At 39.2% G+C, this 17,923-nt stretch overlaps 1 protein-coding gene across 1 annotated transcript; it reads right to left on the bottom strand.

Moving 5' to 3' along the window:
* Positions 1-1,497: 1,497 nt before the first annotated feature.
* On the bottom strand, positions 1,498-17,689 carry lhx5 (LIM homeobox 5). Its single transcript, XM_053340056.1, has 5 exons — positions 17,517-17,689; positions 15,034-15,257; positions 13,867-14,144; positions 10,584-10,749; positions 1,498-1,847 (listed from the first exon to the last, which is right to left on the bottom strand). The coding sequence occupies exons 1-5, from the start codon at positions 17,687-17,689 to the stop codon at positions 1,498-1,500; spliced, it is 1,191 nt and encodes a 396-aa protein (XP_053196031.1).
* Between the last annotated feature and the right edge of the window lie 234 nt (positions 17,690-17,923).

The raw sequence follows: 17,923 nt of genomic DNA, 5'->3' as shown, positions 1-17,923 counted from the left end.
ACAATATTTCAAGTGGGAGCTGACTCATTGTAGACAAACAGCATTAAATGTGTGTAGATGTGTGTGAGAAGTTTTAAATGAAGAATTGTGGCATGTTTTGTATTGAATAATATCAGCTAACTTTGAAGGAGATGAAAATATATTTTTCTTTAATGTTCTTCCAAAAAGGTTAAATTTTCTAGTGACACTTGACCCTGAAACTGCAGATCTATGACATTATTAATAAGAGAAAAACATATTAATTTAAACCTCTGCAATACAAAGATATTCCTATTCTTTGAGCTGATTTCTAATTGTATTATTATTAATTCAGCATGTCTTATTAAAATGGCCACTAGATGGCGACGAGTGCTTCGGTGCAGACAGTGGTAATGTCACAGATGTTGTCTGCCCCCTCTTTTGTTTTCTCTCTTTAGAGGAAGGAGACCTCAGCTGTTGAAGGAGATTCTCCATTATGGGTTCAATGTTCTTTTGAAAATCATTTCCATTAAAACATGTTTTTTAAAAGGGACAGTAACAAAAGGAAGGTCAGGTGAAGCAGTGTGCAGAGCAGAACTATCAGGGCCGCCTGGATGGGTGTGAGGGTTCGTGAGTGAGCACAAGTGTCTGTATAATTGTGTCCGTGTTTTGAATAATGGTATAGACATCCTTCTTTTAAGGTATGATCAAGAACGCTTTTTGTGCATTAAGGGACTTATGGCTGAGATCTGTGCTAGGGAAAGTCAATGCCAGAGGTGTGTGTGTGTGTATGTGTGTGTGTGTGTGTGTGTGTGGTTTCTATCAAGCAGCAGCCTTTGATTTGAAATATTGTCTTACAAAATGAGAATGTTTAAAAATGAGCAACATTTTCGACTAAACATAACATATCCTGTCTTGATTGCCACATATTGTACGTGTTTATATATGAACATTAAAGCATGTGTTAAAAACCTGGTCCTTTGTCTTTTCATTTTGAAGGTAGAGTGTGGCGATTTAGCAATGAAGACAGGCATAGAGCAACAGAATGAAAACTAATATTGCTTTGAAGCAATGTTTTTTTTTGGGGGGGAGGAGGGAAAAAAAATGTGGTGAGAAATTAAAGAAAACTAAAAATGTCCCCTTTGGCATTTCTCTCTAATGTGTTCCTAGAGCTTCATTAACATCAAGGGGAAGGCGAGAAGCATTTTTGCTGGATGGAATCTCAATTTTATTTATTTTTTTAATAATTCAAGTCCGATAATCCAAGAAGGGATATGCTTTGGAGTATCTACCGGGCAGCAAATATTACCTTTTCCAGCAAGCTATCCCATTCTCCACCTCCATAAACTTGACTCCAATACCAAGTCCATCAGTTTGTCAATTGTGAAAATCAGTCCGTTATTTCAAAAAGTCCTCCATAGAAATTTAAGCTGTACTTTTGCACTCCACAATGTGGTTTTCTTTTTCGATTTCATCTCCTGAATTAACCGGGTTGACATTCAACCCAGGAATGGTCCCTGCTTTTTTTTTTTTGTCCTTTTACCAGGCTGCGGTTTCTCCCATCTCCTGGCCTTGGTGGGACATTGGAGCGCTGTAGCTGGAGTTACTCGCCAAGGAGAAAGGGGGACTGGGTCCGCCCCCGTATGCTTCCCCCGGGACCGGCTGCATGGAGCTCGGTAAGCCCGGCTCTGGACTGGGGGTTTCTGCGTGGGATATCATGTCCGTGAACCTTTGGTCGTCTGAAGGGTGGTGGCCTGATCCCTCCATAGCTCCGGGCCCAGAACCCAGGATGTAAGGGGACTCGGCTGGTGACTGAGCCTGCGAGGATGGAGGGCCGTGGGGGAAGAAGTCGTAGTTACTCCCTGGTCCGTAATAGTCTCCTTGGTATTCTGTGGCGGGGCAGAAGAAAACATGTGGTGAGACTTTCTATAAAAGACATAAAATACAAGCAAAAACATTCACACTTCCTCCGAGCTGAGTGCAGTTTTTACACACAGCTTCACCTTTACCTAAGTGGTGAAATTGATCATGTCCAATTTCCAACCAACCAGTCTCCAACAGCCTCATTTGAGTGTATAAACAACTCCACACCTCTCCACCTCAGTTCTCCCGCCTTTTACACAGTGCATTTATCTTCCTCACTCATTCAGCTCGCAGCCATGCATGCACCTCGATGGATTCCCCTGCTGAAACTTCTGGATTTGGATGAGGTACTCCAAAATGAGATTCCAGCCTCCCCACAGCCCTGCCAGGTTCCTGTGCTCAGCAGCCCTGTCGCCTGCATCTCTCTGTCACGTTTGATGCGGCGCCCAGCACCAATCCCTCGCCTCCACCTCGCCGGGCTGTGGCTACTTCCAGATCACTCTCCATCATTCCCAGTATGCAATCCAGCTAGGGCTGCAACTAATGACTGTTTCTATTATTGATTGATTGTGTGGTCTGTAACATGTCAGAAATGAGTGCTAGATGCACATCATAAACTACTAACTACTATCAACCAAAAAAAAGCTGGAACCAGAGATTATTTAGCATTTTTTAGCTTGACTGAAACAACAACAGTCATTTTATAGATAAACCAACTAATAATTTTAGCTCTAAATCCAGCATTGCTGCTCTTCTGGACAAATGCATCAAATTTTCCATCCACATACTGCTCATCCATTTTTCCATCCATCATTTTTCTGTTGTAATTACTCCTTGCTCCTCAGTTTTGTGCACTTCATTCCAGCATTGCAACAACAGCACCTCCTCAGTTCAGAGTTTCAGCTTGAAATCGTGCCGTTACCGTGTTTTTATCCACTATTTGCAGTGTTGTGTCAAAAATAGATACACAGTTTGGTGTCACACACACACACACCCACCCACACTACAGTTATGGTAGTGGCAGGTTTACCTCACACCATTTACATCTCTACAGTGATATCAACTGTGCAACACCACAAATCCAAATAATACTCAGATAATATCCAAATCACATCATGCCTGCTTATATGTCAGCAAATCATTAGGAAGATCTCTGTTAAGAGCAATATTGTAGAGTAATACCAATATGCACATGCACATAGAGGTGGAACAAGCAGCTTCCTTAGTATGTAAATCATCCCAAAACTATCCATTTAGTAGTTTAAGTCAAAACTGCATATATTAGCCTCAAGGTGGTGCAATAGGAGAATTCAGAGGGTCACCAAAGTTAGTCAGATTTATCCCTTGGAGACATTGACACTGTACAAAATCTCAATGTGTTGGTTAAAAAAAAAAAATATATATATATATGTATATATATATATATATATATATATATATATACTGCATCTATTAAAACTTCCTCTCACAGAATTCTTTGTGCAGAGTTGGATTCATGACTGAAGCCTGTCTTGTCTAAAAAATGTCCCCCCCAGCTGTCTTATGACATCCACTTCAAAGCACCGCAGCATAAACTGACATATTAATGACAGAGAAAAGCCCCAAATTCCTTGCTTTCGCTGAAAATCTCCAGCGCACGCTCGGATTTACAAATATTTTCTACCTAACCTCTAACACTGACTGACATGTTTATGCTTCTGAGAGGTGTCGGCACAGTTTTGGATCCACAACACCTCCAGGTACGGTGAACGACATCTCCAGGTAGTCACATTTTTTCACCCATTATCAATGAATGTAGAGTAGGAGAAATGTATTTTTATATCCCCAAAACAACAGAGGTGAAGGAAATGTTGTGATAAAACATCAGAAGTTATAAAATCAACAGTATATCCACAATGTCCCCAATTACTCAGGATAAGAGTTTTTATAAGATAGAAAACTGCTTACTCTAAAAACTTTATGATCTGTGGATATATAAAGTAAATGTTTCTCCTTGCTGTTGAATTATCAAGCTTATAAGCACCAAAAAATTCATTTCCATATTTTCTACTTTGTACTGGAAATAAGGCAAAAATCCCTTGAGACAAATATCTGAAACAAATGGACAAACAAAAACAAAACTATTGAAGCTATTAGATATAAAAAAAACTTTTACTCTTTTTCTGTGTTTTGGTCATACACATGAATCTAGTCCTGACTGCCAAACCACTTTAAGATCCATCTAATAGAAATTTGGACAGAACCCCATGTTGGAATAGCTCACAATCCCTCAAAGGCATCTCCAAACTTGGCACCAATAACTAATCTGATTGTGAGTGATCCTTTCAACACAATGAGTAAGTTAAATTAGCAATAACTGATCATTTGGCCACCTGGGGGCAGAAAAAAAACACATATCATCACTGTAAAAGTCATTATTGTAAACTTGTTAGCACACAGTTGCCTATTTACACATCCAGAAGATACAGAACAACATTTACTTGGTCATGTTTTTGAGCATTTGGTGATTGTAAGTCCAATATTCACTCAACTTTTAGCTCTATTTTTGGTCTCCACCAACTCCAGAGGGGAAAAATCAGGCGGGGAGTTCCGGTCCTCTGAAATGAGGCCAACGTGGAAGTAACTTAGAACTGCATTCTATCAAAAGGCCACCAGGGGGCGACCGTCTCTATACAAGTCAATGGAGAATTCACCAACTTCTCACTTGATTTCTAACCTCAGTAAACGTTTTCAAAATGTGTTTATGGTCTCAATCGCTAGTTTAAAGCCTTCTTCAATGCAGTATGATGTTCATTTGGGACATTTTGGCCTCCCTGATTTTATATTTGACGATAAAGCAGGGTATGCATTAGGGCGTGGCTACATCGTGATTGACAGGTTGATTGACCAATGTCCTCGAGATCCAGCCCTCGCAACCATAGCGACTTCCCCGCTCCGCCCATGGCTCCGCCTCATGCCCATATAAGTATAATCCGTGTTTTTATTTTTCCCAGCATGCACCTGAAATTTTCAAATTGGCGCTGCCTAGATTCGAAACTATTGGCTTCCGAGCAGCAGTCCACAAACCAATGGGTGACGTCACAGATGTTACGTCCATTTCTTTTATACAGTCTATGGGAAAAATCTGTCTTTTTTTTAAGCTACTAAATGCTCCTCTATGTTCACCAGCTAGTTGCTAACTGTGTCTGTTTGCTGTTTGGTGCTGAGCAGATTGTGTAGAGTGAGTTTTTAGAGCAGCGAGAGTGGAACAAAACAGTAAAGTTGCATGACAGACAACTAAAACAATGAGCTGAGACACACTATAAAGCTCTGTAGGGCTGCAGGGAACTACATCTCTCTGTGGATTGCATCATTACGAGCAACCCCCTTTTCACATTACACATGGTTATCAATCTATTGTTATAATAAAATATACTGACTATGGACACTTTATAAATCTGGGAACAAGCCAATCAGACTTGCTGAGATGGCACAAATTTAAGAGAACAGATTCCTTTTGACATAAAAACCATATTTCATGAGTTTGTTTGTCAGAAACAATACAGCCAAAAAAAAAAACACTTTAGAAAGAATTCATCCACTCCTGTAGGCAATTACTTCACACGCCGTTTGCATCCATTAACAATTACAAACTCCACCTGCCTTCTGCTTCTCTCACTGCTTACATACTCTCCTTCCAAAAATTTACATCTCCCTCAGTTACCTTTAAATCTGTTCTGTTGCAACACACCACCTTAAACTGAGATCGATGGCAGACTTTATCCTGCTGCCCCAGATGTTGCACTACCATTTCCTCCCGTTCCTGCCATATGTTTCTTCTTCTTCTTCTTCTTGCTCATATTTTTTTAGGCAGAATCAGGAGCTAACAGTTTAGATATCAAGAAATGCTATATATAACAACTGTGTTTATCTTTTTTTTTTTCTTCTTTTTTTTTTTTTTTACATGGTGGCACGCTGTTACACGCCGCTTTCGGAAATGATTACGAATAAAAAAAACAAAAAAACAATGAGAGCTGACACAACTTTCACAAACAAGCTAATGATTTGATCTCACAAACAAGCCCCTGCTAGTTCGGCCGACCTTGAGGATAAGCAACAAGCTTGGCGGCGGGAAGGTGGGGGTTGAAGAGGAGGAGGAGGAGAAGGGGGGTGGGGGGTGGAATTGCGTTGGCTCTGCAAATTATAATTACACTCACACATGCAGACACACCGTCGTTGTACCACACACAAGCACTGGCCTGAGCTGCTGCGCCACAAAAGGGTGTGAAAAGCAGCGTGTGAAGAAAGCAAGAGAGATGAGAGCAAAGGATGAAGGTTTTGTCCACACACACACACACACACACACTACTCTCCTCCTCCTCCTCTTCCCCTCCAACTCCCACCGCTCCAGCCTTGATGGCTCCCAGTTTATTGTATCTTCAATGCCTGGGCTCGTCAGACAGATGTGCAGGAGCTGTATAGAAACGGCGGCTCTCTCTCTCCGACTGTCCATCAAAAAACAAACTGCTGATGTACATGACACATGCATCTGCTTTTATTCCCTCAGTTCAATGCGGCTCTATTGTGTGTGTTAGTGCTTTGTTGTTATCTGCTGCCCACCTGCTATTGTCTCCAAATGATTTTTTTTTTCTTTCTCGTTCCCGGGCCGAACAGTATAAGCTCATTCAATACTAAAAATATATACTTTTTCTTCAAGTGTTGTTGATTTTTTTTCCCCCTTTTTTCTTTTTTTTCTTTTTTTTTTTTGTTGTTGTTGAAAGAATATTGATTTGAAGGTGGACTTATGACACCCGGAGATCAAAATTGTATTCTAGCATTCACGATTTATAAAAAAAGAAGTGTGTACAGTGTAAAGAAAACAGCTTGTCAATCTCACGTGTATAAAAACAATAAACCAGTTACTCTGTATCTCAAGTATTCACTCAACACAAAACCTTGGCTATTCAACTTCAGCTAAATCTATTCATCATAATAAGATATGACATTTTTCTAAGAAATTAACACTCTATTGGGTTTTTTTTTTTTTTTTTTAAAGCATGCTTTCTACACTGTGTCAGGTCGATGCTGCGGTTTGTGTGATACAGTATCCGGGTCAGTTTGTTTTTTATAAGAATAAGAAGACCACACACACATCTACTTGTTTCCGTCCCATCATTGACGCCAACCAACATGCATTATTTCAGAGCTTTATAGTAAATATATTGTCCTAAAAAGTCATCAACTATGAAGGTTATAGTTTGAAAAGCTCATCTAATTGAGGCTGACCCACCTTTAGCCTCACTATATGTATTCATTCATTCATAATAATAATTAGTTGTAACATTTAAAGAGTCGCCCTGTCGTCAAATGAGACCAGTTATAAGTAGTAATCTTTTCATTTTTGGTAAACTATTGTCAGGCTTGTGTCTTTATAAGAGGTTAACTTCAGATATCTGCTATTCATTACTGCAAAGCTGCTTCTTTTTTTTGTCCTTTAACACTTAAAAACAAATGAATGAATTTTTTTTTTTTTAACCTTAATAATTCAAGAATTCGAGGAACTTTATTTTTTTTTAAAGAAGGAAATCGGCAACTTTGCAGGCAGACACTGATGCCTGCAAATTGAGCACCTAGTTTTAAATTTTTTTAATCTGTAATCCAAGATCCACTTTGATTCAAATGAATAAAGAAATAAAGATTCAAACTCAAACTCACATTTCCATTAAATCTCACAAATACTCTCGTTTCCCTTTTCCTTTTCCTTTCTCCAGAACTTCCACTTCTCTCTCTATCTTTTTTTAAAGTTCTCCATCCTGAGCGACTCCGAGTGTAAATCCTACAGATAAATCAGCATAAATTGTGTGTTTTGAGCTAAAATGGATGACTGAAGATTGCCACCCGTGCTGCACCAACACTTCCACCGCTGCTTTGTTTACAGAGTGACTGATTGGAATAAATACATTTGTTCCCCTCTCCAACATTTATCCTCTCAGCTGTAACAAGTGACAGCATGTGACACTTAAGCAGGTTTTTTTATGCTGTTTTGAGCTTTCAGAAATGTTCGCTGGTGTTCCTCTGCGAGCTAAATCACACTATGATTTTTTTTTGTTATGTCTATTGCCAGTTAAAAGTTTATAAAAGCTTATTTTTTCTAACTATAAGGGAAACTTGGCAGGTAGGAAGGAGTTAGGAGTCAAACTACTGACTCATGTTGTATCTTGTACTAACTATGCAACATCTGGATATATCATCTGGATAAAGAAAACCCATATTTGGTAGTAGTGGTCAGGCTTTTATTGAGATTGGATCTAAGCTCAGGTGTGAATCCAATCTGTACCATGTGACCAGATTCATAAAAAAAAAAGAAATAAAGAATAAAGAAATAGCTCAGTGATTTAAAAGGTCACCTATAGCTTTGCCTCTTCCTTTCCAACTAAAGCAAAGACTGTTGGTACATCTCAAGTCTCTTAAGTTTCCTCTTTACTTTCCATCTTAATCCCTCCCACTGAGGATACACATGTAAAACCAAGCAAGGAGAAAGGAAACGAGGATCTTAGAGAAATGAGACGTCCTTTTACTCTCGAGCAGCAGCTGATCACAACTGGAGCAGCTGTCAGTCGCTATTATATAATTTTAACAGCTGTAGAGACTTTTTTATGGAGTTTATGTCTGCAGTGCACACAGTATGTTATTATGCACTGTGCTAATATAATGCTAATAAAGACACACAGAGTTATCACTGCTAAGGTCTGTTACCTGTTTGACAAACACCTGCACATGAATTATACTGTTTCCTGTTTCCTGTGTCCTGCGTCCTGCTTGGAGGCACATCAAGCATTTTATACTGGCAGAGTGTATCTATATCATTTATTTAATTTTTTCTCTCTCTCTCTATCTCTTCTATATTTGTTTTATTTGATGTTGTGATTGAGAATTCATTCATTTGATAACTCAGAATATAATCAGGTTGTTGGAAATTAATTATTGAGTCAAATGTTTCAGTGAAAATGGAAAATGATGTAACTCATATTAAACTCGACACTCAAAGAAATATTCATCCTCACACGAGACTGAATGAAAATGAAAATGATGATGAATGATGTGAAATAAAAATGTGTTAAAAAGTTGCTGACAGACAGACAAGACTCTCTCACTGACTTTAATTTGATCTGTAATAAAAGTTAATGAGGAAAATAATAGATCACGAAAGAAAGAAAAGGTCTGTCTTCCCCTCGGAGATGAAACTACAGTGATGTTGTGATGCATCAGATCAGAGCGATCAGCTGCAGCATCCAATCAATAACTGATACCCAATAGAGAAGAGAGGCATGTCAGCTGGTAATAGACTTCCATGAAGGCTATACTCTGGTGTTTCCTAGCTCGTAACTCCTCAGAGATCCCTCCGCGCTCCTCGGAGCAGGGATAAGAGGCTCGAGACGGCCTTCAAGATGGCTGACGACAACTTTCGGTTCAAGCGAGGATCGAGGAAATACCAAAATAAGAAACTTGAGATGTGTCCTATAAATAGTTGCAGCAGCTACAAAAAGTGATTTAGCATCCTTATCTCATTGCCTGTGGGAATGCCCTCTTATACTCCTCCTTTTTGGAAGAAAGTGCTGAACTTCCTTAGTCACTGTTTGCTTTGTGGAAGCTAAAAGATGTAAAGCCTGCTCATGGAAAAATGAAAAACCTAATGTTCCTTCACAGTGGCTGTCAGGAAAGTCTTTTTATTTTGCTTTAGAAAAGATAAGCTATACCTCAAAGAACAAGATTGATACGTTTTGGAAAATATGGATGGATATGGTCTTCTGTAATTTCCTTGAGAAAAATGATATGGGAGTAGACGGCTGGAATGAAGAGTTGATCTGAGGATTTTTTTATTTATTTTCAATTTATTATTATTTATTTATTTATTTTATTTATTTATTTTCAATTTATTATTATTTATTTATTTATTTTATTTATTTATTTTTAATTTATTATTATTTATTTATTTATTTATTTTTAATTTATTATTATTTTATTTATTTATTTTTGAGTGTGTTTGTTTTTATTTTTATTTGTTTTTGGGTTTTTTTTATTTTTTACTTTTACTATCCTCATTTTATTTTTTAAAATTTTTAAATTTATTTATTTAATTTAATTTTTTTTATATAATTTTTTTCTCTCACAGTTAATTGTATTTATTTTTATCTACTATATTTCTGTTTGATTATCATTATTATTGCTATTATAATTACCTATATGTGCCTTCTTGTTCTGTATCGTTCTCTGTAAAACTAACAAAATGCAATAAACAGAGGTTTAAAAAAAAAAAAAAAAGTGATTTAGCAGTTTCCTTGACCTGAGATACACCAGCAGGCATAATTAAGAAAGCGAGAACACATTTAAACACCAGGTGTAAATGCAAATACCCAGAAATAATGAATCCAGGTACAGATCACATGTACAGATCAGGTGTAAATGGGGTCATGCAGGATTATTATTTGACTCTAAATGTTGATATAAACTACATTTAAATCACATCTTTAGTTTAATGTAGAGCTAGAAATGTCTTTATGTAATAACCTTGCTGCATGATAACATAGTGAAACCTGCTCAGCTCAATTCACAATTACACAATATCACATTTTTAGAGTGAAGCTGGATTATTCTTTGCTATTTATTGAGTAAAACAGATCAAAGTAAAGAAGATAAAAGAGCCATCCAGTGATAGTGATATATCTGACAGTGTATATCTAAAGAAACAACAGGACCAGGAAAGTGCAATTTCAAAATCTTACCTCCGTAGTAACCGTACGCTGCAGGCCCCAAAATGTCCGGATCCTCCAGCCTGCCTCCCAAGGGCCTCATCCTCCTCGGACCCCTGAAGAAAGCGTGCCGCCGAGCCCCGAGAGCACTCAGCTGTTTCATTCGTCGCTCTTTGGATCTTCTGTTCTGGAACCAAACCTGCGACACGGCAAAGAGGAACGATTATATACACACACAGTTATCAGCTGATGTCATCATTTTAAATCTTTTTTATATTTTTCAGTTTGACCTGAAGCCCCTTTTCCCCTTTTTTCCCCTTTTTCCCCTCAAACTTCCAGCAGGAGTACAAATCACTCACGTCCTTGTAAGGCTCAGAGTTTTAATCACACTCGTTTACAAGATTCAGTCTGTTGCATCTTGTGCAGGAAATGCATGAAGCAACCCACTGACACAAGTGAAAGCTAATTAATATGTATCAGCTATGACTGATTTCAAATTGGAACTCTGATCATTTTTAGGCAATTTTCAGTGATCTGGTTAATTTCATGCTCATTGTTAGAGAGAGTTTGGGCTGAAATCGTGATATTGAAATTAGACTTGTGGAAGAGGCAGGAAGTAAAGAAAAGAAAAGAAAAGAAAAGGAAAGGAAAGTATTTCTCACAACTAGAAAGTATTTGCTTCTGGCTTCTTATGATCCCAATTACACCTCTTCATTTCATTCTTATGAGGCAGATTTTTTAAAATATAGCTAAAGAGAGAGAGAGAGAGAGAGAGAGAGAGAGAGAGAGAGAGAGAGAGAGAGAGAGAGAGAGAGAGAGAGAGAGAGAGAGAGAGAGAGAGAGAGAGAGAGAGAGAGAGAAAGTTAAAATGAAGCAAATACAAGATGAAAATGAGATTAGAAGCTTAGATCAATCCAGTTACACCAGAGGCTTTTTGTGCTTGTAGTTCACTCAGGTGGAAAAGTGGCTTTTATGTATGTGTATAATATCTATATGTATAATAGAAATGTTACAATATATATAGCTGAATAAGCAAAAAACTCAGAAAAAGGAGCGAAAGCATAAAGATGCACCGTTTTTAAAATTAAAGCATCTTATCCGTGACAGAATAGAAGAAAAGAAGATTTAAAAAAAAACACTTTTCACTCATGATGATGATGATGCTGGGGTTTTTTTTTTTTTAGGTTGCAAAATGAACGATGAAACCTAACGCACAACCTGAACGCACCTCTGAACAAGTTCAAATAAACAGTGAAAGCCATAAATCAGAATTACAACCTCAAAAAAAAAAAAAAAAGCTTATCACTTAAACGTTGAATAAACTTGTCTTTGAAGAGGAACAATAGGAGGAGAGAAGAGGAGTGGGTTGGGGGGGGGGGGTTGGGGGGTTAGGAGGTTTGGGTAGGGGGGGGGGGGGTGGGATTTCAAAACTGTAAAAACTACACACCATATGGAGGAATGTCTTTGCATTATAAGCACATAACACATCTTGTTTCGCCTTTGCATCACTGCTGCATAATGATGTATGTTCACACCAGCTAGGCTACACCAGAGGCAGAATCCCACTGTGCTGCAGATTAACAAAAAACACACACACACACACACACATTTACACACACACACTTACACACACACACTTACACACACACACACACACACACACACACAAACACCTAAAACCACTTAGGCTCTGCTCTATGTGCTCCAGCGGCAGAGGCGACACCTGCTTATTGAGAACAATCGTCTAACTGTAGGCTACATTTTTATGGAAATGCTTGCCGCTCCCCTCGAGAGAGCGTTGCTTAGGGATTACATACACACAACCACGCAGGAGAAGCAGCGTGGCTCGCAGGGCTCCCCGCGTTGAGAGCAATGGTATTTAACACACAGCGAAACGGAGGAAGGAAGGAAGGAAGGAAGGGGAGAGATGACGAAACAGAGCCTCCATTTTGGCTCCGAGCACCACACGGGGATGGAGAGAGAGAGAGAGGAGAGGGAGGGGAGGGGATGGAGAGAGGGAGGGAGGGGAGGGGAGGGGAGGGGATGGAAGAATAGACTGTCTGATTGATTGGTGGATTGATTGATTGACTGTTGGATTGAGCTCACACACACACACACACACACACACACATTCGCCTGCAGTATATGATATAGATGAGGCTTTAGAGGGGGTGGGGGTGGGGGGGGGGGCACCCGGTTTGCTTAAATAAGCAATGGGAGCAGGCTGTAAGTGAGTAAGAGCAGAGAGGTGGGAAAGGGGAGGGTGGTATGTAAATCTGTGAAATCAGCGATAATTACAGTGAGTGCACAAAAAGCCACATCACAGTTGGCAGAGATGGTGCTAATCATCTTGACACAGTCTGCACCCAGACACCGAGCTCTGGGAGTCTGTGTGTGTGTGTGTGTGTGTGTGTGTGTGTGTGTGTGTGTGTGATTGAGGATGAAAAGGCAGACAGAGAGAGGTCCAAAAACAGTGTTCACACGTGTTATATCCTAAAACATGTTTGTCTGTGTGAGGTTTGTTCTTCTCGCCCCTCGGCAAAAAACACATCTAACCCCCCCCCCCTTCACTAATTTCACGGCTGTGTGCAACACGTATGACGCTTATCTGCACAAAATGAACAATATTCCTTTAAAAAAAAAAAAAAAAAACCCAGCACATATACATGCATCAATAAATTGGATTACTAGATTTTAATTTCAGGGAATAAATTAACGCCTGCAGATATGAACGGAGACCAGGATGAAATTGGATGCAAATTATAATGCAGATTTTTTTTTTTTTTTTTAAAGAGGAGGAGGGGGGAAATAATAATAGTGGTGTGAGAGGAATTTTCAAAATAAAATAAAAATAGAAATTTATTTTAAATAGTAATAATAACTGTAAATAAATAATAATGCAATAATTTGATTTTCTTTGATTTTTAGGCTAGAAATAAAAAAAAAAACACATTTTAGGACACTTTAGGATTTATGATATTAAACATGCATGATCTTATTTTTTTAATCTTCTTTTCTTTATAGTAAAATATAACAAAAAACGCTCCACATCTGCACGTTTTTTACATTTAGACCTGCTAATAGCCCACAGCATGTTTTGACATTTCTTTCACACATAATTGAAGCTCAAGTTAAATATCTGAGCTTTTCATTCAAATTAAGATTTATAATCAGTCATTTCTCACTAATTAGTCTTTGTCTCGGTGGATCCTCCCAGTCCACAACCTCTCCTGGCACCACACACACACACACACACACACACACACGCGCACACACACATGTATAAGCCTATATAACATGGGTCAGGTGATCTTACCTGGATGACGCGCATGTTTAGTCCCGTTTCCTGGGCCAGCTGCTCCCGGATATGCCGGGTCGGTTTCGGCGTGGCAACAAACGCGGCCTTTAACGTTTCCAGCTGCTTGGCCTTGATGGTGGTCCGTGGCCCCCGCCTTTTGGTGCCCGAGTTCTGCTCCTCATTCTCAATATTGTTCGTTTCCTTATCTGAGGACGTTGAATTGTCCGTCTCCTTTATGTCGTCCTGTATTGGGTCCTGCAGATCCGGCGATAAACTCCTATCTGTACACGACGACACTGAGGAACGAGGGGAGGAGGGGGGGAGGAGGAGGAGGGGGGGACACAAACAGAGGAAGGTCACGATCCGAAATGTCAGAGAGGATGAGGAGGAGGAGGATGATGAAGAAGAGGAGGGGGGGCTTTAATTAGGCCTGCATGCACAGCTGCAATAAACACTGGAAAAAATACGCATCGAAAAATATGAAAATCCTTCAAAAATAGATGATTGCACTCCATTTTTTATATTCTACTCAAATTTCTATATTATTTTTTGTTATTTGCACGCAAAGAATAAAATTTAGCATAAATAAAACCCCTCTCTAATAGGCAGCAATCCTCACCAAGTTCTAGAGAAATATAAAGAGAGAGAGTAAACCAAAAAAAAAAAAAAAATGTGTCAGTATAAGGAACAAGGGGAGCGTGACGCCATCAGCACGCGGGATGTTAGAGAAGAGGGGTTTGTGTCTTCATGAGCTTTTCTATAAGCATGAATAGACAGTTGAAGAGGAGCAGCACGCACGGACAGACTTACATCCCCAATGGACCCTGGCGTACAATAACAGAGAGCTATTGTCCTGTGGAGGTAAATATTGAAACCATTCATCTGACAAGGTTGTAGTGAGACGCTCTCCACGGACTGCTGCAAATGTTCAACAACAACAACAAAAACCCCAAATACTCTGCATAGTTTAAGCCTCTCTGCGCTTCTTTTGTCTATTAAAAAAAGGCCGATTGCCACCTTAGGGTTAGATGAATTTATCCACACCGCTTATTCATATTTGACACACAGAAATTGCCCCAAAAAAATGAGATTATTTGAATAGGAGACAAAAAAACCGCACTTTTCCATCATTACGCACATTGTTACGCATCATTTTTAATCTTTAATCTTATTTTATTTTTTTACCTGAGTTCAAGTTGACTTCCTTGATGGCTCCTGAGCTCAGATAATCTTCTTTGCACACAAACTTGTTTTCATCTATCACGTAGAGTTCCTCCCCCGTGGACAGCTGCTTGTTACACACCATGCAGGTGAAGCAGTTCAGGTGAAACACCTTGCTGCGCGCTTTGCGGACCAAGTCGTTCGGTGAGATTCCCTGCAGACAGCCGGCGCACTTTGTGCCAAACCGCCTGGATAGAAAACACACAAAAAAAACAAATATGAGATTTATTCATTTAATATCATTCTCTCTTTTTTTCTTATTATAAAAGCGTGAGTATATTCCTTTTTAGGCCTATACACGGTGAGAATTGTCGCTTTTACGCACGCATGGCCTGTTATAGAAATCATTTAAACTGCGTAAAACATTATTAATATCCAAGATTTTTTGAAATGGGCTTTTATGGCAACACATGTTCATATTAGTGTTAATAAAAATCATTATTAATACTCATACTGTAATGATTTATCTATATATAATGATAGGAAAATAAGTAACAATTCTGGCATTTATGGATATAATAATAATAAGATAATATTAACAGTTGAATTAAAGGTTAATGATGCGTAAAATACTCTTATTATCAAGCTAATAATGAGGAAAACAACAACAAATAATAATAATAGTAATAATGACACTGGCTATAATAATTATTATAATAATGATAATGATAGTAATTCTTATTTTCCTTCATTTGAGTAGAAAATATTAGTAACTAAACACTACTGCAATAGATCAAACAATAAATGAAACACTAAAGAAAAGCCTTTCTCTCTATAACTGACTCTGAGTGTATAAAGAGTATAAAGAAGAGGCGACGGCAACACTTCAACTGGGAAAGAAAGAAAAACCTAAGTCAGAGTTTCTTTTCTTTAAAAACAGACCAAAAGGAAGAAAAAAAAATCATACTCATAATTTTTGACGGAGGTGCTCTGACAATAACCCCACGCAAAAAACGTATTAGTGACAATCAACACATTGTAGCCGAGGATATATTATGGGATTAAGCAGAGTGGGAGCATCTTAGCGTGAAAATCTTCTCTTAATCCATATTCACCCGCTTAAATACTGGGTGGGAAGACTCATCAATTTGATACACAAATAAATTCAGCAGAATTTCCCTCCTGATTTGACAGAGTATGAATCAGTGGGAGTGAGCAGAGGAAGGAGGTGGCTGTTTTTTTTTTTTTTGTATGTGTCATTTCATCCTAGGAAAAAAAGTATCTGACTGTGATTTTTTTTGTTGTGATATCACCTGCACTGATGCTTTATTATTATTATTATTAATATGAGGAGTTTGAGCAGATGTTTGAGGCCTCGTGCACTGCACTTGGATTTGCACTCGGCCTGTCATAGATAGATAGAGAGGAGGGGGGGGTGAGGGGGGTGTTTTAAGCCTTTAGGTGAAAAGCAAGCACTCTTTTTTTGTGGAGCATTGTTTTAACACTAATGTAGGCTTGTCTCTCCATTTGCAATGGTATCGCTTCACTGTCCCCCCTCCCCTGCCCCCCCCCTCCCCATCACCACCACCACCACTATCACCACCACAACCATCACCAACACCTTTTCACATGCATGGCCAAGCCTCCCCCCTCAGCGAAAGGGTACAACTCTACTTACACAACAAATGGACACATTAGGGTGATTACTGTTTCGCCTGGCTAATGGCCGGCCATTTAAATCCACCGCTTGATGGGACCTGTGGTAATATGATGGCCAAGGCCGTCCGAGGCCAATAATAGCCAGTCCCAACAAAAGCCTGATGTGTCTTACATGTCATTAGACAATTTGGGGAGAAAATAACTGGCACATACAAATGAAAATGATGCTAAGAGAGAGCGGCGGGACAAACAAGGGCTTCACTTATCACCCAATTACCTGAAACACTTTTTTTTTTTTAGGAATTGTGAAGCGGTTAATAGCCTAATGGCTGTTTTAAAAAAGTGTTGTCTGGATCCGGGAAAGAAAAAAAAAGAAAGGAAAAAAAAAAGCTGAGAATCACACGTGGCTGCACAATTAAATACAATTGTGTGTCCTACCCCTTTTTTTTAAATAATAGTAGAGGCCATATTAAAAGGCCACACGGTTTATCATAATGTGGCCAATATTTCACCACAGAGATGAATAAAATAATACTGCATACAAGTGTTGTTAATTATATGTTTACATTATATAGAAGAGTGCTTTATTATATGTGTGCATTACCTGTTTTAACATCTGACCCGCGCGCACTAGTCATTTCATTTTAGCTTTGTGGTGCACATTATTATTATTAGACACTTTTTAAAATGATTTCTATTCATTTTTCATGTTTCTTATCAATATGGCATCCGTAGTAATATTACTCTGATCTTACACTGAGGGATCATGGCGCATATTGTTGTAAATATTTGAATCAGAGCACTTTTTTTTTTTGGTCTGCAGAAGTCTCACTCCAGACTCTTGTTACCTGAAAAAGTCCGTTTTGCAATAGAGCTTTCCGTCCCTGGAGAAGCACTTCTCGGTGAGGTTGCAGTTACAGTCACAGCACTGGACGCACTTAGCGTGCCAGGCTCGGTCCAGCACGTTGAGGAGGAACCGGTCCAAGATTGGCCGTTCGCACCCGGCACAGTGGACCATCATGTCTCCGGCCTGCAGGACACCGAGTGCCGACCTTCCCACACGGATTGCGCTGCTCGGACTTGGGCAACCCGGGTCCACGCTGAACACCGTCTTGGCTGCGGGGAGGTGCGTGCTGTCAGACGGAAAAAAATCTGGAGGAACCTCCCTTGACAATCCTCCCGGAATTTTCTTTTTTTTGTTATAGTCCTCCTGGTCCTGTTTTAGTGGTGGTCGCTGTCCTGGCACCTGTCACAC

This window comes from Scomber japonicus, chromosome 19 (genome assembly GCF_027409825.1).
Source record: "Scomber japonicus isolate fScoJap1 chromosome 19, fScoJap1.pri, whole genome shotgun sequence".
NCBI lineage: Eukaryota > Metazoa > Chordata > Actinopteri > Scombriformes > Scombridae > Scomber > Scomber japonicus.
The sequence above is the reverse complement of the archived record's forward strand: the minus strand, read 5'-3'. Positions and strand labels throughout refer to the sequence as shown.

Bases quoted from the DNA above. Each gene is read 5' to 3' on its own strand.
- lhx5 (XM_053340056.1), bottom strand. From the start codon at position 17,689: ATGATGGTCCACTGTGCCGGGTGCGAACGGCCAATCTTGGACCGGTTC. The intron at 15,258-17,516 runs GTAACAAGAGTC...TTTTCTATCCAG, and splicing joins TGCAAAACGGACTTTTTCAG to GCGGTTTGGCACAAAGTGCG. The intron at 14,145-15,033 runs GTAAAAAAATAA...CTCGTTCCTCAG, and splicing joins GGAAGTCAACTTGAACTCAG to TGTCGTCGTGTACAGATAGG.